This window comes from Scomber japonicus, chromosome 10 (genome assembly GCF_027409825.1).
Source record: "Scomber japonicus isolate fScoJap1 chromosome 10, fScoJap1.pri, whole genome shotgun sequence".
Lineage (NCBI taxonomy): Eukaryota > Metazoa > Chordata > Actinopteri > Scombriformes > Scombridae > Scomber > Scomber japonicus.
This window is the reverse complement of record NC_070587.1, coordinates 8,516,634-8,537,474: the sequence shown is the minus strand read 5'-3', so window position 1 is coordinate 8,537,474 and position 20,841 is coordinate 8,516,634. Positions and strand designations below refer to the sequence as shown.

Sequence of the window (20,841 nt, the reverse complement as noted above, 5' to 3'; positions counted from 1 at the left end):
GGTTCATTCATCTTTCCTAATGCTTTACTCAAAGGGATCAGTTGCAACCAGAGGCGGTGCTTCCGATCCCAAAAACACATGTGGTGGGTGGGGTGGAGATGTGCTGAGTTTACGTGCATGTAGCTTACTGGGAGCTGATTATAACAGAGTTTTCTCACACTCTATTGCCCATTTACTACAAAGACACATAAATCCACAATGTATCCACTCAGTCATTCTGTGCATACATTAAAAGTTTATCTGAAGCTTATATGAGGATTCAGCAGTCTGAGTTAGTCATATCAATTGGATATCTGCCACATTTTCAGTCTTTTTAGCATCAAATTCCCTCTTTGTCTTTGCTCAGACAGTTTCCCTGTTGAGCTGCAGTGGAAGAATAGTGACAAAAAAGGGACTTTGGCACTGAAAAGACTTTAACATTGAAAGATATCTATTTAATTTGACTAATTAGGATGGCTGAAGTTTCATGTCAGCTTCAGATAAACTATTAAATACAAACTATTTTGCACAGAAGGAGGACTGTGGATTTTGTCCCCCATTACTTACACTATAAGAGCATTATGAAGGGATCTTTTAATTGTCAGTATGCACGTGAGAAATGATTATGGCAAGAAAAACCTCAGTGTTGATTTGGGCTTGTGACTGTTGTTTTAAGACAGATACAACATCAGCCTTTTAATAATATAAACACTGGCCTAATCTGATATGAGATCATCTGGCTCAGGTTTTATCTTTAAACTATAGATATTTTCATTTTATTTTGTTTGTCTGTGTTGACTTGAAAGCTGAGGTTCAAAGTTCATTCTTGACTGCTGAAACAGCGGTTGAGAAAACAATGAATTGCTGACGTAATCAAACATTTAACAACACCACACTGTTTTAGGCTAGTATTTAAAAAAACAATTAATCAATTTGGGAGTGATAAGAAGTTACAGTCCTGTGTTTTAAATTTGACTTCTGTTTACATTTTAGATTTACATAGAAACAACGTTCAATGACTGATGAACTGAAATGTCAGGAAAAAAGAGATTAGCTAACATATGAAACGTGGCATTATTGTTCAAATGCCTCGACAAAATGAGATTGTAGCTAAAACCCCTTCAAATCCCATTTCAAACTGTACACTAGTAAAAATGTGGTGCCCCAATATCTCCCAAATCGAAATACAATATGAGTCAAAACAATAGAAATGGCCTAAAGTGTAACTCAATCTAAAAAGAAATGCAACATCTTTATAGCAAAGTTATTTTTTATTGGTGGGTTAGTTCCATGAAAATAAACCGAGGGACATCAGAGAGTTGTACATCTCCCTGAGGTGCCTAAAATGATCAAAAGTGTTTCATCACACTCCCTAAAGTTGAGCTGAACTGAGTCTTGCATGTTGAATTATAGCTACTTATGTTTACCTTTATTGATACACTTTACATCTGCTGCTAAAACACACCATAAAGCTGCTGAAAAAAGTAGCAGATGAGAAATAGCTCCCATTCAAGTTATTGAAGCATTCCACAAAAATGATGGTGTCTTTATTCAAATAAAAGAAATTAAAAAAAAACAAAAAAGACAACAGGTGAACACACATGTTCTGCCTTTATTTTAACACATGCTTCAACAAAGCATCCGACATATAAGATATCAATGCTTCACCTTATCTCCATTATTTAAACCTTAATATTATTCAGTCTAAGGTCTCCAGTGAAAGACTCTTACATAAATATAACGTGACATACTGTGATAAAAACCTCTCAGTCTCTTCTATCTTTTCTTCACTGAACCGCTTTTCTTGTCTGACTTTTGCTTCTTTCCTTTCGACAGGTTCTCATACACATCCTCCTTGTTTCTGGAGAGAGAAAAAGAAAAGAAAATGTTGATTAATGTTTTTTTCAAGCCTGCAGCGGTCACTGATTAGACACGTATCTATTAGAAGTGATTCTCAGACACTGGAGAGGTTTAAAGAAGCAGGCTGCTGCATGTGAACAACATTTAAACAAACCAAATGACCATAAATCACTCAAAGCTGGCAGCCAACTATTCAGTGCCCCAACTGGGTCAAAGTTCACAGTGTTTGGGACTGAGCTGGTCAGTGTATGTAGGCTCCCTTATCCTTTCTAACTGGTTAATTAGAACAATGCCCAGTTTATACATGAGAGGTGCCTGAGCCCAAAGGTCACAAAAACAAGCTGGATACATTTCATTTTTTTGCACACTGCAAAACATATCAATCATGGTATTTATCCACTTAAAGTCCACTCTACTGATTTTACACATAAAGTTCCATTTACTCGCCATGAGGAATATTACTACTCTTTACTAATATTACTACTCTGTCAAATAAAATCTTCTGCAAGTCTGGAGCAGGTTTTCGAAAGACAGAAAAAAAAATAGACAGAGCTTGAGAATACTTTTTTAACAGAAAGCCTGATTTACGTTTAAAGAAAGCGGGAAATTCAGCGAGGGTCTAATGAAAGATGCTATCAAGTTTTATTATGAGAAATGTATGATGTATTGTTTTTGGAGCTTGGCCCAAAGGATAAATGATCCGATATCTCAGCCTCTGCTATTTGATCCTTCTTTTTTAATCTGTTGCTTGTGCCTTTTACTTCATTCATTTTGTCCACTTCACAAGAGGTGACACACAGCTCTACTGGAGCTGATAATCACACACAAAACAAACAGATAAAGGAAGACGGAGGCTCACATTGCCTCTCATGGTGCTGACAATTGATTTTGTCCTTCACTACCTATCAGTGCTAAAAGAAACCAATTCATTAAACTGAAATTAGATTCACCTTGGACTGTTTTAGGTGTTTTGTGGGATTCTGAGTGCCATCTGTAAGGAGTTCATGTGTGCACAAAATAGAAGAAATTAAAGACATATTTGCACTGCAGGTGGCGCTAGAGGACAACTCAAGGCATCACCAGTCTGCAGGATTCTTCCTCTGGGGACTTCAAATATCTATACAAAACTTTACAGAAATCCATCCATAGCTGTTGAGATATTTCAGTCTGGACAGAAGTGGCGGACCGACCGACTGCCATGTTTCTTTTTTGGCTAAAAATAGGAATAATTTTCTGATGACCTGAAGCAGGACCAGTGTTAAGGCTCATTGTTTAGACCATGGTACTGGTACACACTGGTACCTGCATGTACTGTGGGAAAAGCTCTATAATAATAGCTTTAACAGACTTAACCGGCCACTACCACGGGCAATGCAATCAGATTTTACAGCTCAATTTCATGTAGTTAGTGTCAGTAGACTAGATGTTAAAAGTAAAATAATGCAAACAGTGCTTGTTTTAAATGAAACACGACGCAATACAAAAATACATTTTGCGTCAATCAAATTTCTTCTCAAGTGTAGTCTCCAGAATAAAAACTGTGTGTCCTTCCTCCACCCACGACGACTCCTCTCATAACGACACTGTCTGCAGCTCGATTCTTCCTCCAGAAACTGCTGACATAAGGCTGCAGACGGTGTGTTTTTTCAAAGAAAGTAGGACAGCAGTGTGAGGTTTAGGGGAGCGGTGTGAATGTATTAAGGACCTCCAGCTCTATTTTCCATATAGACACACACACACACACACACATGTACCAGCTCACTCACTTTGAGACCTTCCTGCTTGCTGGCTGCTTGAGCTTCAGATTTCCATACTCCGTCTCAGTTTCCTGGGGAAGAGAGAGACAGTTCAGATATGACTGATGCAACGTTGCTAAGACACAAATAGAGTCATGCGACTGGTTTAGTCTATGTGGTGGATTTCTCTCTGTCTCGAGGTCAATGTTCATCTTTCACAACGTGCTTTCTGATAACGTATCATGTTGACAATGAAGAAGTCGGCTTTGGTTTCCAAATCAGCAGTTAAAAGTGCAAAGGCCTACTGACACACAAATCTGCATTTGCTTTTCTTGAACCTGTCTCAGCTGTCCTTGTTTCAACTGATATTTCAGCCACAAGGGAGCAAAAAAAAAGACAGACGTCCTCATCTTTAGTTTGACTGTAGCTGGGTCTCTTTGCTCACCATGTAGGCGCAGTCCTTGGCCTTGGTGGTCTGTATGTACTCGGATACAGCCAGGTAGATGAACTTGTACTGGGCCTCGGTCTGCACCATGCCAGAACGCTGCTCTCGCACCATCTGGATGTATTTCGGGATGTCAATGTCACAATCCAGACCTAGAGTGAGAGAGGAGTGAATAAGGAATGGACTGAATGGAAAAGAGGGGAACAAACCAGAGGTTTTGATGATTTGACTGGAACAATCTCATAAAATGATTCCTTTAAACATTTTTTACCTATAGTGTCAATGGTCTCGATGATCATATCAATCACCACAATGGTTCCCGTCCGACCGATTCCAGCACTGAACAAATTCACAGCAGAATCAAAGTGAATAAACTTTCCAAGAGCTAAAAAAGATTAACTGTTTTTAAAAAACAAAACAATTTAGGACATTCAGGGATTTCCTGTGCCATACACCAAATTATGGCTGCAACTAATGATTCTTTTCATTATTGATTAATCTGTACATTATTTTCTTGAATAATCACTTAATTGTTTGGTCCATAAAATGTCAGTACATGGTGAAAAATGTCGATCACTGTTCCCCAAAGACTAAAATGACGTCTTCAAATATTTTGTTTTTGTCTCGACCGACAGTCAATGACTCAAAGATATTCAGTTTACTCTCATAGCTGTCAACTAATCAATTAATTGAGTAATCATTGCAGCCCTGTTGTTAGGGCAGTGGTTTCCTTCCTTAGAGTCAGGATTACCCCACGTGTCACATGATGTGGGATGAAGGACACGACATAAGAGAAAAACAATTCTGATACACAAATGCGAATGTATGTGAGAGCTTATTGTTGCTTTGTGTACATTTACACATTCCAAAGGTTCATTTAACCATTTAACAAACAAGTTTTAAAAAAGCACAAGCAGCCTCAGTGTCGTTCACATCACACATGGAAAATTCCTAAAGGATAAACTGTCAGTTGACTCAAAACCTTTTGTTTAGTTACTACTAATCTTAATCCTGAAAATATGATCATTTTTAATCTTAAACCTCCAAGTATTATCATCTAATTTAAGATTATGAAACCTGAGCTATGTGAAAAAAACATATATAACATATTTACATAATAAACAACGCTACTTTGATTTTATAAAAAATAATAATAATAATTGGTGTAACGCATCATTTGGCAAAACCCTTCAAGTCCTGCAAAAACCCTCAATAACCAAAAGCATCATCGGCTTCTCAGAAACTTAAGAAATTCAATCCAAGATCAAGAAACTTCACATTGCTGACAGGCCGTATTACATAATGCTGAAACAATTAACCGATTATTGAATTAATCAATCAACAATTAAATAAAAAAGAAAGATTTTGACAGTCGATTAATTGTTTTACTGCTTCAATGCATTTGTTGATTTGATTTGGGGTTTTTTTTTTTTTTTTTTTGGGGGGGGGGGGGGGGGGGGGGGGGGGAGTTGTATCATTTAATATTCAGTATGTTTGAGTTTTGGACTTTTTTGTCAGACATAACATGTAATCTGATCTGAAGACGTCATCTTGTGCTCCAGAAAAATGTGATGGGTATTTTTCCACTTTTTTGGCATTTAACAGACTAAATTATAAATAAAAAAAGTAATAAGTAAATATAAGTTATAAGAATAATTTAATCAGTAATAGTAAAACAATAGTTATTTGCAGCTTAAATATGCAATCACGCTCTTAGAAACTCCAGACAGTATTTTTGACACAATAAATATCTACAAAGTGCTACGAGCCCTTTTGGTCTTCAGCTGTCTTGTACCTGCAGTGGATGATCATGGGCCCAACGTTGGGATATTCAGCCTGTTTAGTGTTGACTTGAGCGAGGAAGCTGAGGACGCCGCCTGGCTCCTGGGGGACACCATGGTCAGGCCAGCTCAGGTACTGGTAGTGCCAGATGGTACGAGAATGTTTGGGCTGTGACGGGGGGGGGGGGGGGGGAGAAATAAGGAGACAACGCCTCAGAAAAATGCAAAAATGAAACAGTGAAATATAACCAGCTATACTTGTGAGGTCAAAGGTCGGTGTTGGGAGATTACCCTGTCCACAGGAGCAATCTCCAGGACTCTGACTTTGTAATCCGTTGCTTCTCTCTCTGACTCACACGTCACCACATACGGTCCCACTTCCTTGGAGGTCTGAGTGTCTGGCCAGTACGGCACACATTTATTCTGCAGAAAAATAAAGAATAGCTCAAGTTAACTTCATCTAGATGATCCTCGCCACGTACAAGAGACCTGTGCTTTTACAAGTTTTGGACTCTGAATTCAGGTCATCTTTGATTTATTGACTTGGATATAACAGTAGTGTTATATTTAAGATAAAAGCATCCACAGGCTTTTCACTCTGACCGTAACAGAAACCATGTGACTTTTGTTTCTAAACGCCAGAAAGCAGGAAGTGCTACTCTCAGTGGAAATGTTTCTGAAAGATCACTTAAGTTTCACGCTTTCAGTGGTACAGTCGTCATTTTAAAAAAAGGGAAGGAAAAAAAAAGAGAAAGAAACGCATTTAAAGTTTTGATACTGACCCGCCCTTTCTCAACCTCTCTTGTTGTCATGACGATCACCCTCGTGTTCTCCTGCCAAACCATCTTCCAGAAATCATTGACTGTAGTTGCTAAGCAGCCCTGGGTGGCAATATAAACCTTTTGATCTGTCGCCTCCTGCAAGGTGTTCTGCAGACAGAGAGCGAACCGATTAATGCACTTCAGTAAGCAAAAAAAAACAAAACCCATAAACAATTGAAACAACAACAACCTAAACGAGGAGTAAATAGTAAATATCGACTGACTCTTTTGTGTTTTTATCATTTTGAGTTAACATGAAGCCTCTGACTCTGCACACTTACTCTCACATAGTTGGCGTTGATGTAATCTGAACCCACAACATTAGGATCAGTGTCCTGCAGGGTGACTCTGGTGTCGTTGACTTATGGAGAAAACAAGAGGATGGAAAGAAGAAATGACGGAAGGCAGAAAGAATAACAATTTTCCAGTTTGATCATTATTATGAGGATGTGAATTCATGCATAGGATGTGGTCAAGTTAGATCATAATCATGTTGAGAGGATAAAAAACTCACAGGGAAGAATGTTCTTGTATCTGTTTTTGCTCTTGTTTTCTGGTCTCTGACCCTCCTCTCTGCTCTTTTTCACCTTTGCTTCCATCTTTTGAAGAGTCTGGTGGGAGACAATGAGATGACTATATTAATTCCATATTAAATACTAATACTACACAGTATTCATTAACTGTGACGGTAAACTGTTTTTGCTGTTAGTATACAAGACATTTACATGCTCAAAAGGTTTCACAATAAGTCATTCAAACTAAACCACTAATATACTAATCAATTAATCCTATTATACTGTTAAAGACAAATTTGGCCCATTTTTACATTTGAGTGCAGTTAAAACACCCAAAACACCCAAAACACCTTCTTTTAGGCTGAAATTTCTCAGGTCCAGGAGTAATTTCTCAGAACGGTTCCATCGAAATGACCTAGATTACTTTAGAGCTGATAAATATATTAACTACAAAATTAAGTCACCATTCATAACATTGCTGCATTCTTTGTATTCATTAAAAATTAATTGAAATAATGATGGCTCTCATGTTTATGTAGCTTTATCTTAATATGGTGTGATATTGAATGTTTATTCTCCATGGATGAACTGTCCATTGGTTAATGACTGATTAAGTATTTATGAATGCAAAATATATTTATGGTTCAAAATTTGGCACTTTAAGACTAATTATGATGGGATACTGCTGTGAGGGGTGAACAGTATGTAAGAGCTAAACATTTTAGTTATTTTAGATCAAATATGTTAAATATTCTCTATTTACAGCTTATCAGTTGTGGATTTGTTGCCTTTGTTGTTTATCCTTTAAACCATTTACTAAGCATTTTTGTGTTTTGGACTGTTAGGAAGATTAAAAAGCATTGAAGTCATAACTTTGAGCACTGGGAAAATGTGTGGCACTATTCACTGTTTTCTGATTATGTCATTGATCAAACAATGAACTAATAAATCATTAATTCAAGTGTTTTTTTTAAGTATTTCTTTTTACTTCATGAGTAAGAAGAAAGTTAATTCAGTTAATCTTCTACTCAACATACTCAGAGCCTGTTTAGAGTTATTATGTAATACTGCAGCTGGACACAGTCGGTGTATTCCGCTACCACAAGATGGTGATATACTACCTCTACTTAGTAACTGCCCACAGTAAGGAAGTCATTCTGGAGGCATTTCAGTGAGTTTATAATAAGCTGGTTCTTACACTTCAGACAACGCATCATGGTAGGAAAACAATGAAATACACGACTGCTCAAAAGTTTAAACACACTTTCTCATTCCAGGGAATGGGAAGTTATGTCCAAACTTTTGACTGGTCGGGTCAAATCTTACGTCAAACTCCTCCCAGAAGCCCGCCTTGCTCTTCTCTCCCTCGCCCTCCTGCTGCTGCTTTGTGGTCTGATCCAGAAGTTTCACTCTGCTGTCGATATCTGCTGCATTCACTCTGGTGGAGTAATACGGCTGCCAGGTCACAGAGAGCGAAAAGGAAAAATCTTATAATCGACTTGAAAGAAAAGTACAAGCCACTGCACAACGTCTTCAGGCCACATTCAAAGTCAAGGTGTGAGTAATATTTCCTATCTGTGGGCTGTGCTGCTCGTCTTTTAAAATTATTTACAAAGCCGTTTCTTCTTTTCCACAGCTCAACTAAACCATTCCCACGTTATTCACACTCATAGCTCACCTGTTTGAGATGCACCCAGTTCCCAGAGATCTCCTCGATGCCTTTACGTTTGTAGTAGTCCACCAACTCTGCCAGCGTGTCGAACATTTCTGAGCCTCCCACTGTATACCGCTCATTCTGGACACACACACACATACACAACATGTCATTCGGGAGAAACTCTGTGGTGTAAAAAATAAAGTATAAGAGCTACTGAACACTTGAGTAGTCACACAACATGACAGTGAAACACCATGCCCAACATGAAGAGGGTAAACATTTATTTGTATAAGCACAATCATTTTTACATATTATAGCAGCATTGCTCCTTAACATTATTCCCACTGAGGCAGGAACTTTCTGCAAATTTTAAATTATAATATGTGAGGACTAAAGTGATTTTTAAAACACTTATAAATAAGTTTCACAATTCTCGGACTAATTTGTGTAAAAGGGATTAATGTACACCCTTATCTGGCAGCAGCAGCAGCAGTAACTGACGCTAAAGATTAGAGCCGTGTACAGTCAGGGAAACTCACCTGATCTTTGCCACGTGCTCATGAAAAGGCCTTTGTGACCCTGTCAGTAATCTCAAATTAATCTTTTGCACCCCAGCGGTGTAGAAAAACAATGGCTTCTATTTACGTGGAGTTGAATGATGTTTTCTATGAGGTGAACCACAGCTAAAAATTTAAATGCAAAGCCCTGATGGCGACTGATGGCAGAAGGACGCAATCTATGAAAATGAGTTTGAGAGACGGCTACGTGACCTGTTGCTGTCCTGTGTGACCTGTTCACAGTTAACCTAATAGTACATTTATATTTTGCTTTCTCTTTTGTATCTGATAATAATGGACGGCCAGTAAATGAGGCAGTTATGAGAAGAGCAGAGTTAAAAGATGAGCAACAGTCTATTATTGCACAACACAGGGGAAATGAGACTTTAAACTTATTTCAAAGTGCAGCACACAACTTTGGGAATACCCCTCAGTATGTTTCTGTGACACGAGTCTAATGTTTCAAGCTCTCCTAATTCTGTTTATGCAAAGCAAAAAGTTGACCAAAAACAACCCTTAGTTTCATGCACGCGTTACCTCACGTGTCACTGAAACACACATAAAGGGAAAAAAGCCCACACCTGGCACATGATCTTGATGTGGGAGACCCTCCTCCCTCCAGTTTTGCTCTTCTCTTCTGTCAGAACGGACAGAACAAAGTCTCCAGGTTTGGACAGCGACACTCTGACCAGGAAGGTCCCCGGCTCGTCTCGAGCACTGAGCAGCTTCTCTGCATTTGGGCCGGACAGGTGACCGTGGTACCACCTGGTTTCAGAAAAACACACGTCATGATGCAGCCTCTACACATTTTTAAGATATTCATACCCTGAGCTAATTTTGAGCTCGTTTGTGACAATGGTTCACTGCTGTGGCCTTCATAAAGACAGATAAGCAAGATAAGTCTTTAGCATTTGCCTGATGAATGTTTTCATGAGAAAACATCTTGATTGTTGACTTTTTGCATGTAGACAAAACCTCCTTCGTCTCCTTTTTGGCTGACACTTATTTTACGTACTGTATGTGTAAACACGGTCTGTAACTGCCGTGTGACTTACGTGTTTCAGTCTATTCATAGCTAAGCGGTTGTCAGACACACTGATGTGGTACACTGGACTGTTATGCACGATACAGTGAGCAGAAATAGAAAGCCGCAACTGATTCAGTAGCATTAAACTATTTTTTAAAAACGGCATGTGCAGGTGTTTTTATTGCAAGCAGGTCATATTTTTGTCCACGACTGTACTCTTTATGTGTACACGTGTGTATGTAGAGCATGTGTGAATGAGTGAACGCGCACCGCGTTTGGCTGGGTTGGGCTGTGACTTAATTTTAGGCACAGTTCTCGATTTCTTCTTCTAAACTTCCTGCTTTGCGGTCGGAAAATTTCTGATGACAGATTTCGTGGCTGAAGAGGACAAAGTATTTATAGCCTGCAACCCCCCAATATATACCATCCACAGATAAGCTCCCTCTCCTCCTGTACCCTCATTCTGCTCTTTTTAAGTATTTTGCACATGCTTTTAAAAAATCACCTCTTACTTTTTCTTACTTGTTAGATCACAAGTAAGAAAACAATGTGTACTTTTATATAACTGAAGTGAGACTCCACCTGAGGGTTTTAACTTACAGCAGGTTGCATGATGCACCTGCAGTGAATGATACTGTCTGTGCAAATTTTGCATAAGCCATATAGTGCTGTATAGTCAGTGGACAAGTTTAAGACAACGGTTACATACCAGAGTCTGAGGTGTGCATGCTTAATTTGATTTATCTTGTGCAATACTGCCACTGGCCTCACACTATATTTATTCTGGTTTCTGAGAAGAGATCATTTGTTTGATAAATAAGAACACACAAGGAAAACTTGCACCACATGGTGACCTGCTGAGGTACATGTAATCATGCTTTTCTTAGATGAGAGAGAGATTGAGTGAGATGAGGAAGACAATGAGTGAGCAAGAACATGATGGGAGTGTGCAATAGAGGAAGACAAGTAGGGTCTGGCCATTGCTTTCAAAAGTGTCAAAACTTAAAGTTTCCAACCGCAGCAACAAAAGGGAAGTTAGACAACTGACAGAAAGAGAGAAGGAGGGGGGCAGAGGTTAGAGCTTCCAGTCACACACACACACACATACACACTGACACACTTGCACACACATGCGATAGAAAGTAGTGTCCTCCTTGACTCATAAAATGAGTGGAGACGTACAAGGTTTTCAGTGCTAGTTGGACATTAACCTTCTTGTAAACAGCCTACGGTCACACAATGTTTCCAACCCAGCTCTACCAGCTGGGAGAAAAACTCCATCAATAACTTACCCACCTCTACCTGACACCACCTCCAACAGCAATGTCATGGAATTGAAATATACAATGTGGGCAGACTAGAATAAAAACCCTGATCGTAGCTCTTGAACATACATTTCACAAATAGCTATTAGATTAGGATTTTATCTGATCAGCAGCCCCGATGAGTCTTTGATGTGGAGGGCTCCGCATGCAGCTAGAGACTTTACAAATTTTCCATTAGACTATCTATAAACTATAATTAGAAAACACAGATGCTTGCAAGTGACAGCTAATCAGTAAAAATAAATGTTAAAATTCAAGTTGCATCATGAATATGTTGAGTGAAAAGATTATTTGACAGGTAATACAATCCTTGGGTTGAAAATAACATAAAATGACTAAAACAACTCATTTGTTCCAGAATAGGGAAGCTGATTCTTTTTTCCGTTGAATGTAAAATCTGCTAAGCAACAAGCAACTCGAACAGATAAATACAAACAAGACGAGGTCCCAGCCTTGTCTATGACTGAACCATGTATGGTCAATACGTGAGTGGAACTGCTGTAAACGTCCACTGAGGAGGTAACACTTGGTCGACCAATGATGTTACTTTATCACTCATACATGCCCGACATGCACCAAAATGCATTGCTATTAAAAAAACCAGTTAATGAATGACTGATGGAAGCATACGAATGAAGCAGGTGTTTTAAAAGGGCATAATAGTGTGGTTGCATAAAGCAGTCCCAGTATCTCCCCAGCAGGCATCACTCCTTTCACTGCATGCATCCAAACAAGCATTTGAACCCTCACTGGCAGCTTTAGTGGATGCTTCAAGGATTGTTTGGTTACAAGATTGAATGATTTATATATAGAGAAACACATAATAGAAAGTTCTGTTCCGTTCTGTGGTATTTATATCATATTTTAAATGTAATTTCCTGCTAATTTCACACTACTCTCTGGTTATATTTATTATCTGCATTAGTGATTTTTAAGTGCCCAGATTTGTTCTGTTGCTTTTATTCTTTGCAGTAAGATTCGGTGTGACATTACGGACTTTGTGTGTTGGAGAAGAAAATTTGATTAGCCGAAAATACCTTTTTCTCTTGAATGTAGGTAAGTGTCTCTAAAGTAAGATTGTATTTCAATAAAGTAATTCACTTTCCACCAAAGATCACGGCGACGCTGCTCTCATGTCTCATGGCAGATGTAGGGATAAGGCCTCGACAGCTGCAGGCTCTTGATGTCTGGACTGTGGGTGTTTCATTTCAATGACTCACATTATGACAAAGATGTTTTTATAATAAAAAAATAATTTCAAAGTGGATTCAAATGAAAAGACTTTCCCCCCAGAGGAAAAGATTCAAACATCTTAATTTTAAACCTTGAAATGACGGTTATTATACCTGACAAACAAACAACCCTTGGAGGAAATGCTGCTCATCATAGTTGACTCTAGTTGATTTAACCACGTAACCAAATACTACTTTACTGAACCCGAGTCTGTAGGTGGAGGCTGCTTATAGAAGCTGGTGAGTGCGCGCCACATTAACCTAGGGGGGTTAAACAGTGAATATGCGGGTGAGGAGAGACAGAGTACAGACCTCTCTGTGGTGGGGTCGGAGCAGTTGAGGGGGTATTTTAGCTCAATGATGGTGCCGTCCTTGTCTTGTAGAATGCCGTTCTCCGCTGTGTAGTAGTCCACCAGCTCTGACAGGGTGGCGAACTTCTCCCCGCCATACAGGTCATAGTAGTCTCCCGTGTTTTGGATGCGGATGTGGGTCACCATCTCGCCCACCCTGAGAAGAAAATGGCAGTCAGGTCACAGAAACTGATGACAGGGACGAGAACCGATTTTGGGGTGTGAAAGTTTCAACGGTACAATAATGTTTCTCCAAGATCAGATTAAATCACATCCTCGCAGAGCTTTATTCATTTTACACAGATTTCACAGACAATAAAAAAGTTATTATTATTGGTTTTATGACACATACACATGAACTATCAATATCTATATTCAGTTCAAAGACTTCTCTGGAGTTATTTATCAGACTAGTATACGAGCTCTTCTTGACTTTGGTGTCTTTCTGGTTTTTCTTGTGGCCAGGCGTCAAAGTCGAATTGGAGAAAATTGTCAAAGTTCAACTAATTATAACAACTCCCCTATTATGTCAAACATCTGTAGGCCTAAAATATTCATTATTCTTGTTTCTTTGTTGGTTTTGGGGCCTTTCAGTCTGGTAAAAAAAACAAAACTTCATGTTCCTGTTTCACATTCATCCAGTTTAAATGCTGCAGTCCACCTCATGTGTGATGTCTTTGGGATGTAACGCGATAAGTTAACACATAAAAACTGTGATAATAGCATCAGTAAACGCGGCTTTTGACAAACAGATAGCAGCTTTACTGTGATCAATATAACTAACATCCATCCAGGCACTGTGCGCAAGCTTTACATCAAATAAACCTCATATATACACATAAACAAAATACGTGTTATCAGTTTAATCTAATGAGAAAAGGTTTCAGGATGTTAACTTTTATCTTATTGTACCAGATAGCCTTTCAGTCACGGTTTTTATCTGTATTTCAATATTTTGTCAGTGGTGTTAATTTTAGTGAACAGTTTAATTTTGACTCAACTGTCACTTTATTTTGAGCATTATAAGTAATAGAAAATATCTATTTGTGTGTAAAAGCAGGTGAATTTAATGCAATCCTTCACATTTTTGTGTCTAACAACAAAATCAACTCAATTATCCTGCAACAATTTTAAAAAGCATGAAAAGATGAATGTAAATTTTATATAATGCATAAAGTACTAACACGCATATAAATACTAATACACTTATATATATACAATGTGTGATTTCATCATCCACACATGCTGCAGTGGAAAATTTGATTTCCGTATATGCAGGAAAAGAATATTCACATCTCTGTGTACCAAAGCTGTAAACCAGTTTTGTGTTACAGTCAACTTTAGACCAGGTGGATGAATTTAGGAAGAACATGAAAAAGATGTAAAAGATAAAGAAAACATTGCAATAGTCTAATGTTTGTATCAGGGCTTGTGGAGCCGATCAGATCCTGTATTATCACTATTATTTGTCATCTATTTTCTACTTCAACATTTATTAAGTGACAGAGACGTGTGAATGGACTTCAAACACATTTTTAAAACAGCAAAGAACACAGAAGCAGCTCTGTGGTAAAAAAGGAAAGTATGATTTTCCCTCAGCTTTAGAGATGGAAAAGAAATGAGAGCGAGAGATTCAGGGTTGTTGCAGAGAGAGTATTACCTGACAGAGAGAGAGAAATCTCCTACGTTCTTCTTGCTTGGTCGAGCTAAAAAGCTGCCATGAATACCACGAGTCTTCAGCATGTCCTCGGCCTGCAGGCCCGTGATGTCTCTGTGGAACCACCTGCATTAACACACATAGAGACACTGTAAAAACCCGTCTGCATGAGTAGAAATTCATCCAGTCCTCCTCAGTTTATAACAGACAACACTTCATATGAGATACATATTAACTCATATGACTTTTATAAGCAACAATATCCAAATAACTAATTGTTTTTTCCACACAGCATAATAAATCTGCGGCTTGGTTCGCTGTGGGTGAGACAGGACTCACCACAGATATTCATATTTTAGTTGATCAACAGAAAATTAATCAATGAAAGTTTTGATAAACATACTAAATATTTTCTGGCAACAGGATTCCCACTAATTTTTCCATTCCTTCTGTTTCATTGAAAACCTATATACCAATTTAAAGACATCGTCCGGCTGTATGATAACTTGTAATCAGCATGCATCCTTATTTTTAACATTTGTAAGACAAAAAAAAGATACATTAACTGATCAAGAAAATAATTGATAGATTAAAGAATAATAGGAGGGATGTAATTTGCATTCTCTAATAAAGACTGTATTCTGCTGATTCTGTGGAGTACAGATATATGGAAACATCATTTACTGCAAACTATATCACAATAGCTTAGCACCTGTTCTGCCCGCCTCAGTGAGGCCTGCACCTTATCAGCACAGAAATAGTAACGATACAAGAAACACTGTTCACTACACCCAAATACAGCAGTGAAGCATGGGTTCGAAGAGTCCCTCAAAATCATTGTGAATTTCATGTATTGTAAGAAAAGTGCATTTTTACAGACTAAATATATATTTGACAGTTTCCTGCAGCTCGCTAAGGACAGAAATAATTAGTTGTGGTCAAGCTCGGCTCACAGCCTCCAAGCTCGAAGAAGAAACTGTTTTTTAAGTCTGGGTTGCCATCAGCCTATTGATAATGGATATGGGACTGAAAATGCCAAAAATATTAATGATTATCTATCAGCTATTTCTCAGCTTTTCTGCAACCCTGCTCTCTAATTTAGCTGTTTAAAATTCAGTCCATAAAGACATTTTCCACATCATGGCATCACAGAGGTTGCTTCACGGTTGCACTACAGTAGCATGCTGATGAATGTCTCAGTTGCTTAAGAAATGTTACGGCATACAACTTTAAAATGTGGGGAACTCTTTTTTTGCGCTTGCTTTGAGAATAACTTTAAATTTGGACTTTTCTTCTCTTTTTTTTTTAAAGTTTGGGTTCATGTGAGAAGAGCTTTTCATATTTATAACAAATGAGCTGTGAAAGAAGATTTGACCAACTTAAAAGTTAGAGGGGGAAAAGAGGCATCAGCTCGAAGTGAACTTTGTAATGAAGCTTTAAATAACCTGAATGTCGATGGTAGATGAAAGGGTGTGTGTTGTTTTACTCAACCACCTACTGAAATAAAACATTTATGACACAATATTATTTCTTTACGCAAACAAACAGTGTGTAGCAGCGTTTGCAAATCACATGACAGAGGATCAGGACAGGACGAGTCGACAGCTGGGGGGGGGGGGGAGAAAGAAAGAGAAGGAGGAATGGAAACAGAGAAGTTGACATCATGCCTTGCACAAAACACACAGATCACAACCAGACTTTTGTCTAAAGGAGCATTAGGCTATATAGTGTCCAGCAGCGGGGGACTTTGACTTACCGAACCATGTTGTCTTTTCACCTCCTCTGGGACGAAAGACAAGAGAAGAGTGAAGATGTGTCACTTTGTACCTGCACATGTGCACACTCATCAGCATTTAAGCACACATTTTTCTCCTTTATTGCTTCATCGAGAAAAAGAAACAGTTTGTTCCTACTCTACTTCCTCACTTCACAGCAGCACACATTTGCGTTTTTAACAGAAGTCACTTTCGGTGTCTCTTGTTTGTGTTTGTTTTTTTTTTTTTTCTATTTTAAAGCACGTACTTTACTTCTGACACTAACATCCTACCATCTAACATCTACCATCCAAAGCTCTCATCTCTATCACATCGCTTTCACAAAACAAACCCCTTAAACTACCCGCACTCTCCTTCTCCACTTCCCTCCATCCAATCCTCTCCCTATCCAGCCCCTCTCCATCCCAATAAGGAAAGTAGGTAAACACTTACTCTTCTCAGCTGCCTCTGAAAACAACTGAAACTTTTAAAAGGCGGTCGCTCTGTATATGTCTCTCCCCTCCTCTCTTTTTTGTCGTCTTCTCTCTCTCACTCTCCCCTTCCTTCCTTTTTGCGACTCCTTTCACAAAATAGTGAAAGCAAGACAGGAACAAAAATAGCTGACTGGCAGGAATTCCTCCAACAGACAGATGTTTCTTTTTTTTCTTCTTCTTCTTCTTCTTAATGATAGCCACAGTAAAAACTCATTATAATCATAGAGCGCGTTAAAGGACGATTCAACCCTAACATGCTCTCTGGTGCTCCATCGCGTCTTCAAGCAGGTTGCCACGTAAAAAAAGTAAAGTGCATAGATGTTTCAAAGCTGCTTGACTCAGGGCTGAATCATGGAGTGAAAGAGCCGCCTGTCCTGTTTGGTTACTCCACCGTAGCGAAACACAAAAAGTCACCCAAAAATATGCGGAATTTGAAAAAAAACAAGCCCACTCTTGTCCCTTTTCTGTCAGCTACACACTTGCAAAGCTTTTTCCCCTCTGTCTGCCCACCTGTCTGCTGCCACTGTTTGTTCTTCACTTCCAGGTGTGTGTCAGTCGGTGTCGGTGTATGTGTGTGCGTGTGTGTGTGTGTGAGTGAGTGTGAGTCTACATGAAACACACAAAGGTCAGAGTCACTGAACACTTCCTTATTTGCTATTCAACCTTCCCCCCTCTATTTATATGCATGTATATGTGTGTGAGTGTGTGTTTCTGTGTGTGTGCTGCTTTCAGCTATTAAACCAACTGTGAACTCGTTTCTTTATCAAACTACAGTGGTGTAATAATAACTCCACACACACAACTCACAAGCAGAGCACATGAAACAGATCATTTTGCCCTCTGATGTCACAAGAGGCATGTACAGACGCACAACTTACTTCCCCATACAGCAACACTAAATCCACTCACGATTGCAGCACACAGGGAAGGTATAATTATACTACCAAAACATGCACCTGGGTCACATGAACAAACCTTTTTTTTTGTGGCCTATGAAAAAAGAAAACCTTTGCATTTAACTTGCAAATCATGTTTACTGTATCCTCCAAGAAGGAAAAGATGGATTATTTTGAAGTCATAAATAAATGTCAATTCTCATAACAGCTGTGAAGTGTAAATAGTGTTGTGTTTGCTTTTGGTGAAATTAAGAGGAGTTTGCATAAAAGTGGCACTGTATCTGTGGAAAATCATACACACACATTATACACTAGTCTGCACCCCCCCACCCCACTCCACCCCACTCCACCCCTGCTGCACACAGACACAATGGCAGTGCTGCAGGTGTCGTTTGTCTCAGAGTCGTGGTTAACGCCATCTATTTCTGTTTGCACTCCTCTCCTCACAGATTGGTTGTGAGGTTGGTTTAACTTCTTCTCTTTTTTTTTCTGACACGACCGAGTTTAGCATCACTTCTCGGGGCTGCGGGGACTCCTGCAGAAACACGACTGCACACTTCTGACTGCAGAGCTGTTCCCAAAGATTTGATATCAGCCTTTTTGAGTGTTGCAACACATCAGACTGTTGCAATGCATCATATTGGTTTCTGGTATGATTAATTTACTGTCATCCCCTCCTCTGTCAAAACCTATAAAGCAATATTGTCATAAAACACTGTAATAAAAGTGCTCAAACATTCACTCCTTGCAGTTTCTTGAAGGAGATTTACTGCTTATCTCTGTGAACTTTATGGTTTTGAACTGTTGCTAATATTTAACATTTATTTGGCATTCGGGCAGCTTTCCCTAAATGTTGCTTTGAGAACAGTTATTTGTCTTTGATGTGTAGCCTACTGTGAGACAATTTAGATATATGTACCATGAAATGTTCTTTCTATGCCGCTTTTAATGACACTGGTAATGATCCCTTTAATACATCTGCATATATAAAGCTATTGTGGGCAATGTTGTAAATCAATGAAAAGGGCTGTTTTAAGGCATTATTGCAATATAGTAATATTTTGAATCCGTGTGATGATCATTTTTCATTTCTTTCCAGAAAATGTAGTATATATATACTGCAATATAAAATCCACATACCTTGATAGGGGATATTATCCATATCACCCAATCCTAGGCTTGTCCAACAGTTTTTTATGTTGTCTTTATTTTTATTTATTTATTTTTACCTTAATTTTTTAATTTAGTCCAGAGCTGCATCAAAGTACTCAAACTGAATGATAGTTGATACATGAGCCAAAATGTCTTCACTCGAGTGCAGTATTAAATGGGAAAGATGTAACTTTACACCTCAGTGTGAGAAATCCTTTAAAACATTTCTGGATCCACACCTGGATCAGCATTACTTATTCCTTTGATAATGGCCTACGTTTCCATCACATTTTATATAAGCCTGTAGACAAGTTTTTGAGATAACTTGCTAACAGAAAAACAAACACAAAAGCCTGAAGTTCAGAAGAGATAGAAGTGAACAATGGGAGGAGAAAATGAAGATATTGGTAAAAAAGGTAAAATAACAGAAAACACAGTAAATTGGCAAAAGAGCAAACATCAAACCAGCTTATCAAATACATGAAACAACTACTAGACACTCACCGACGAGACATTACTGGGGCTCTTCCTCTCTGCACTCAGGGTCTCCGGTAGTCTCTGGTAGTCTGGGTTCCTCTGTAAGGAATGAATGAGTCGAGCCTCCTCTTTGTGTCCAAACGCCAAAAAAATTCAGTCAGAGTCAGAGTCCAGGGTAGCGCCGCTTGTGCCCACTTTCTGTCTGTCACTCGCTCACACTGAGCTTCATGTTTAGGCCCTAACTCCTAACTCCCATGATAACATATCAGGCTTCATTACCAGCCCAGCTGATCCACCCACCCTGTAATTTTCTCTAATTTTCTTAATGACCCAACTATCTAGGGGAGAAAATGTGCCTGTTCCTGTCCCCTTCTTCCCCTACTCTTCCTCTCACGATCTCCTCAGTGTACTAAATGCTCTCCCTTTCAGCTTTTCCAGCTATCCAGCAAAACAAAATTTGCTTCCATGCAAATTTCACCTCTTCTTTCGAGGCTTGCATGCAAACTATGGTATGTCAGGGTTTTTATGTGTGTGTGTTTGAACAGTTGCTGTAATGTTTTCTTAACAGCTATCAGGTTATCAGTCGGCTTTAAGCGGCAAACTTATTTCTTCAAAATCCTGAAAATATAATAAAATCAGATGCTTAAATTGCGGTCACAAGGGCTTACTGAATGACTTGACAAGTATGAAAATGCTGTGACTCACATGCTATGGCCTTGATCACATCCCAATTGAGGTTTTGGAACAACGCATTCTCCACTACCATCATCAAAACACCAACGAAGAAGTCAATGGTGCAAAATCTGAAGTGTGCTTGCAGTAGCTTATCTTACTTTTCTTTGAGCTATGTACTAATGTTAATATAAAAACATAATGATAGTGTTATTTATTCAGTATTTTGTGGCATTTAAGTAGCTTTATTAGACACAGATGAGAGATAAGAATGAGACCAACGTATCAAAGGTCTTCAGCAGGATTCAAACCAGGGCTGCTACAGTTCATAGATAGCATCTTAAATGACAAGTTCATTTTCTTGACATAATTATTCCTCCTATTCAAGCTATTAGAAGATCCCTTCATTATGCACGTACAATGTAAGTGATGGGAGACAAAATTCACAAGCTTC

At 38.7% G+C, this 20,841-nt stretch overlaps 1 protein-coding gene across 3 annotated transcripts; it reads right to left on the bottom strand.

Annotated features, from left to right (window-relative positions):
• Positions 1-1,557: 1,557 nt before the first annotated feature.
• On the bottom strand, positions 1,558-17,725 carry ptpn6 (protein tyrosine phosphatase non-receptor type 6). 3 transcript variants are annotated; one of them, XM_053326438.1, is made up of 16 exons: positions 17,701-17,725; positions 16,699-16,769; positions 14,946-15,068; positions 13,248-13,442; positions 9,933-10,116; positions 8,816-8,932; positions 8,464-8,592; positions 7,137-7,233; positions 6,904-6,983; positions 6,584-6,730; positions 6,093-6,224; positions 5,816-5,970; positions 4,292-4,359; positions 4,021-4,172; positions 3,606-3,667; positions 1,558-1,840 (listed from the first exon to the last, which is right to left on the bottom strand). In XM_053326438.1, exons 2-16 carry the CDS (start codon positions 16,704-16,706, stop codon positions 1,756-1,758), a joined length of 1,734 nt encoding a protein of 577 aa, XP_053182413.1. In that variant the 5' UTR covers positions 16,707-16,769; positions 17,701-17,725; the 3' UTR covers positions 1,558-1,755. The 3 variants fall into 3 exon arrangements, with proteins under 3 accessions (XP_053182413.1, XP_053182414.1, XP_053182412.1); XM_053326439.1 differs by lacking the exon at positions 17,701-17,725 and adding an exon at positions 17,150-17,663 and having other exon boundaries at positions 16,699-16,724; XM_053326437.1 differs by lacking the exon at positions 17,701-17,725 and having other exon boundaries at positions 16,699-16,830.
• Between the last annotated feature and the right edge of the window lie 3,116 nt (positions 17,726-20,841).

Bases quoted from the DNA above. Each gene is read 5' to 3' on its own strand.
- ptpn6 (XM_053326438.1), bottom strand. The intron at 13,443-14,945 runs GTAATACTCTCT...TTTTCTTCTCAG, and splicing joins GATTTCTCTCTCTCTGTCAG to GGTGGGCGAGATGGTGACCC. The intron at 8,593-8,815 runs GTGAGCTATGAG...GTGACCTGGCAG, and splicing joins ACTGGGTGCATCTCAAACAG to CCGTATTACTCCACCAGAGT.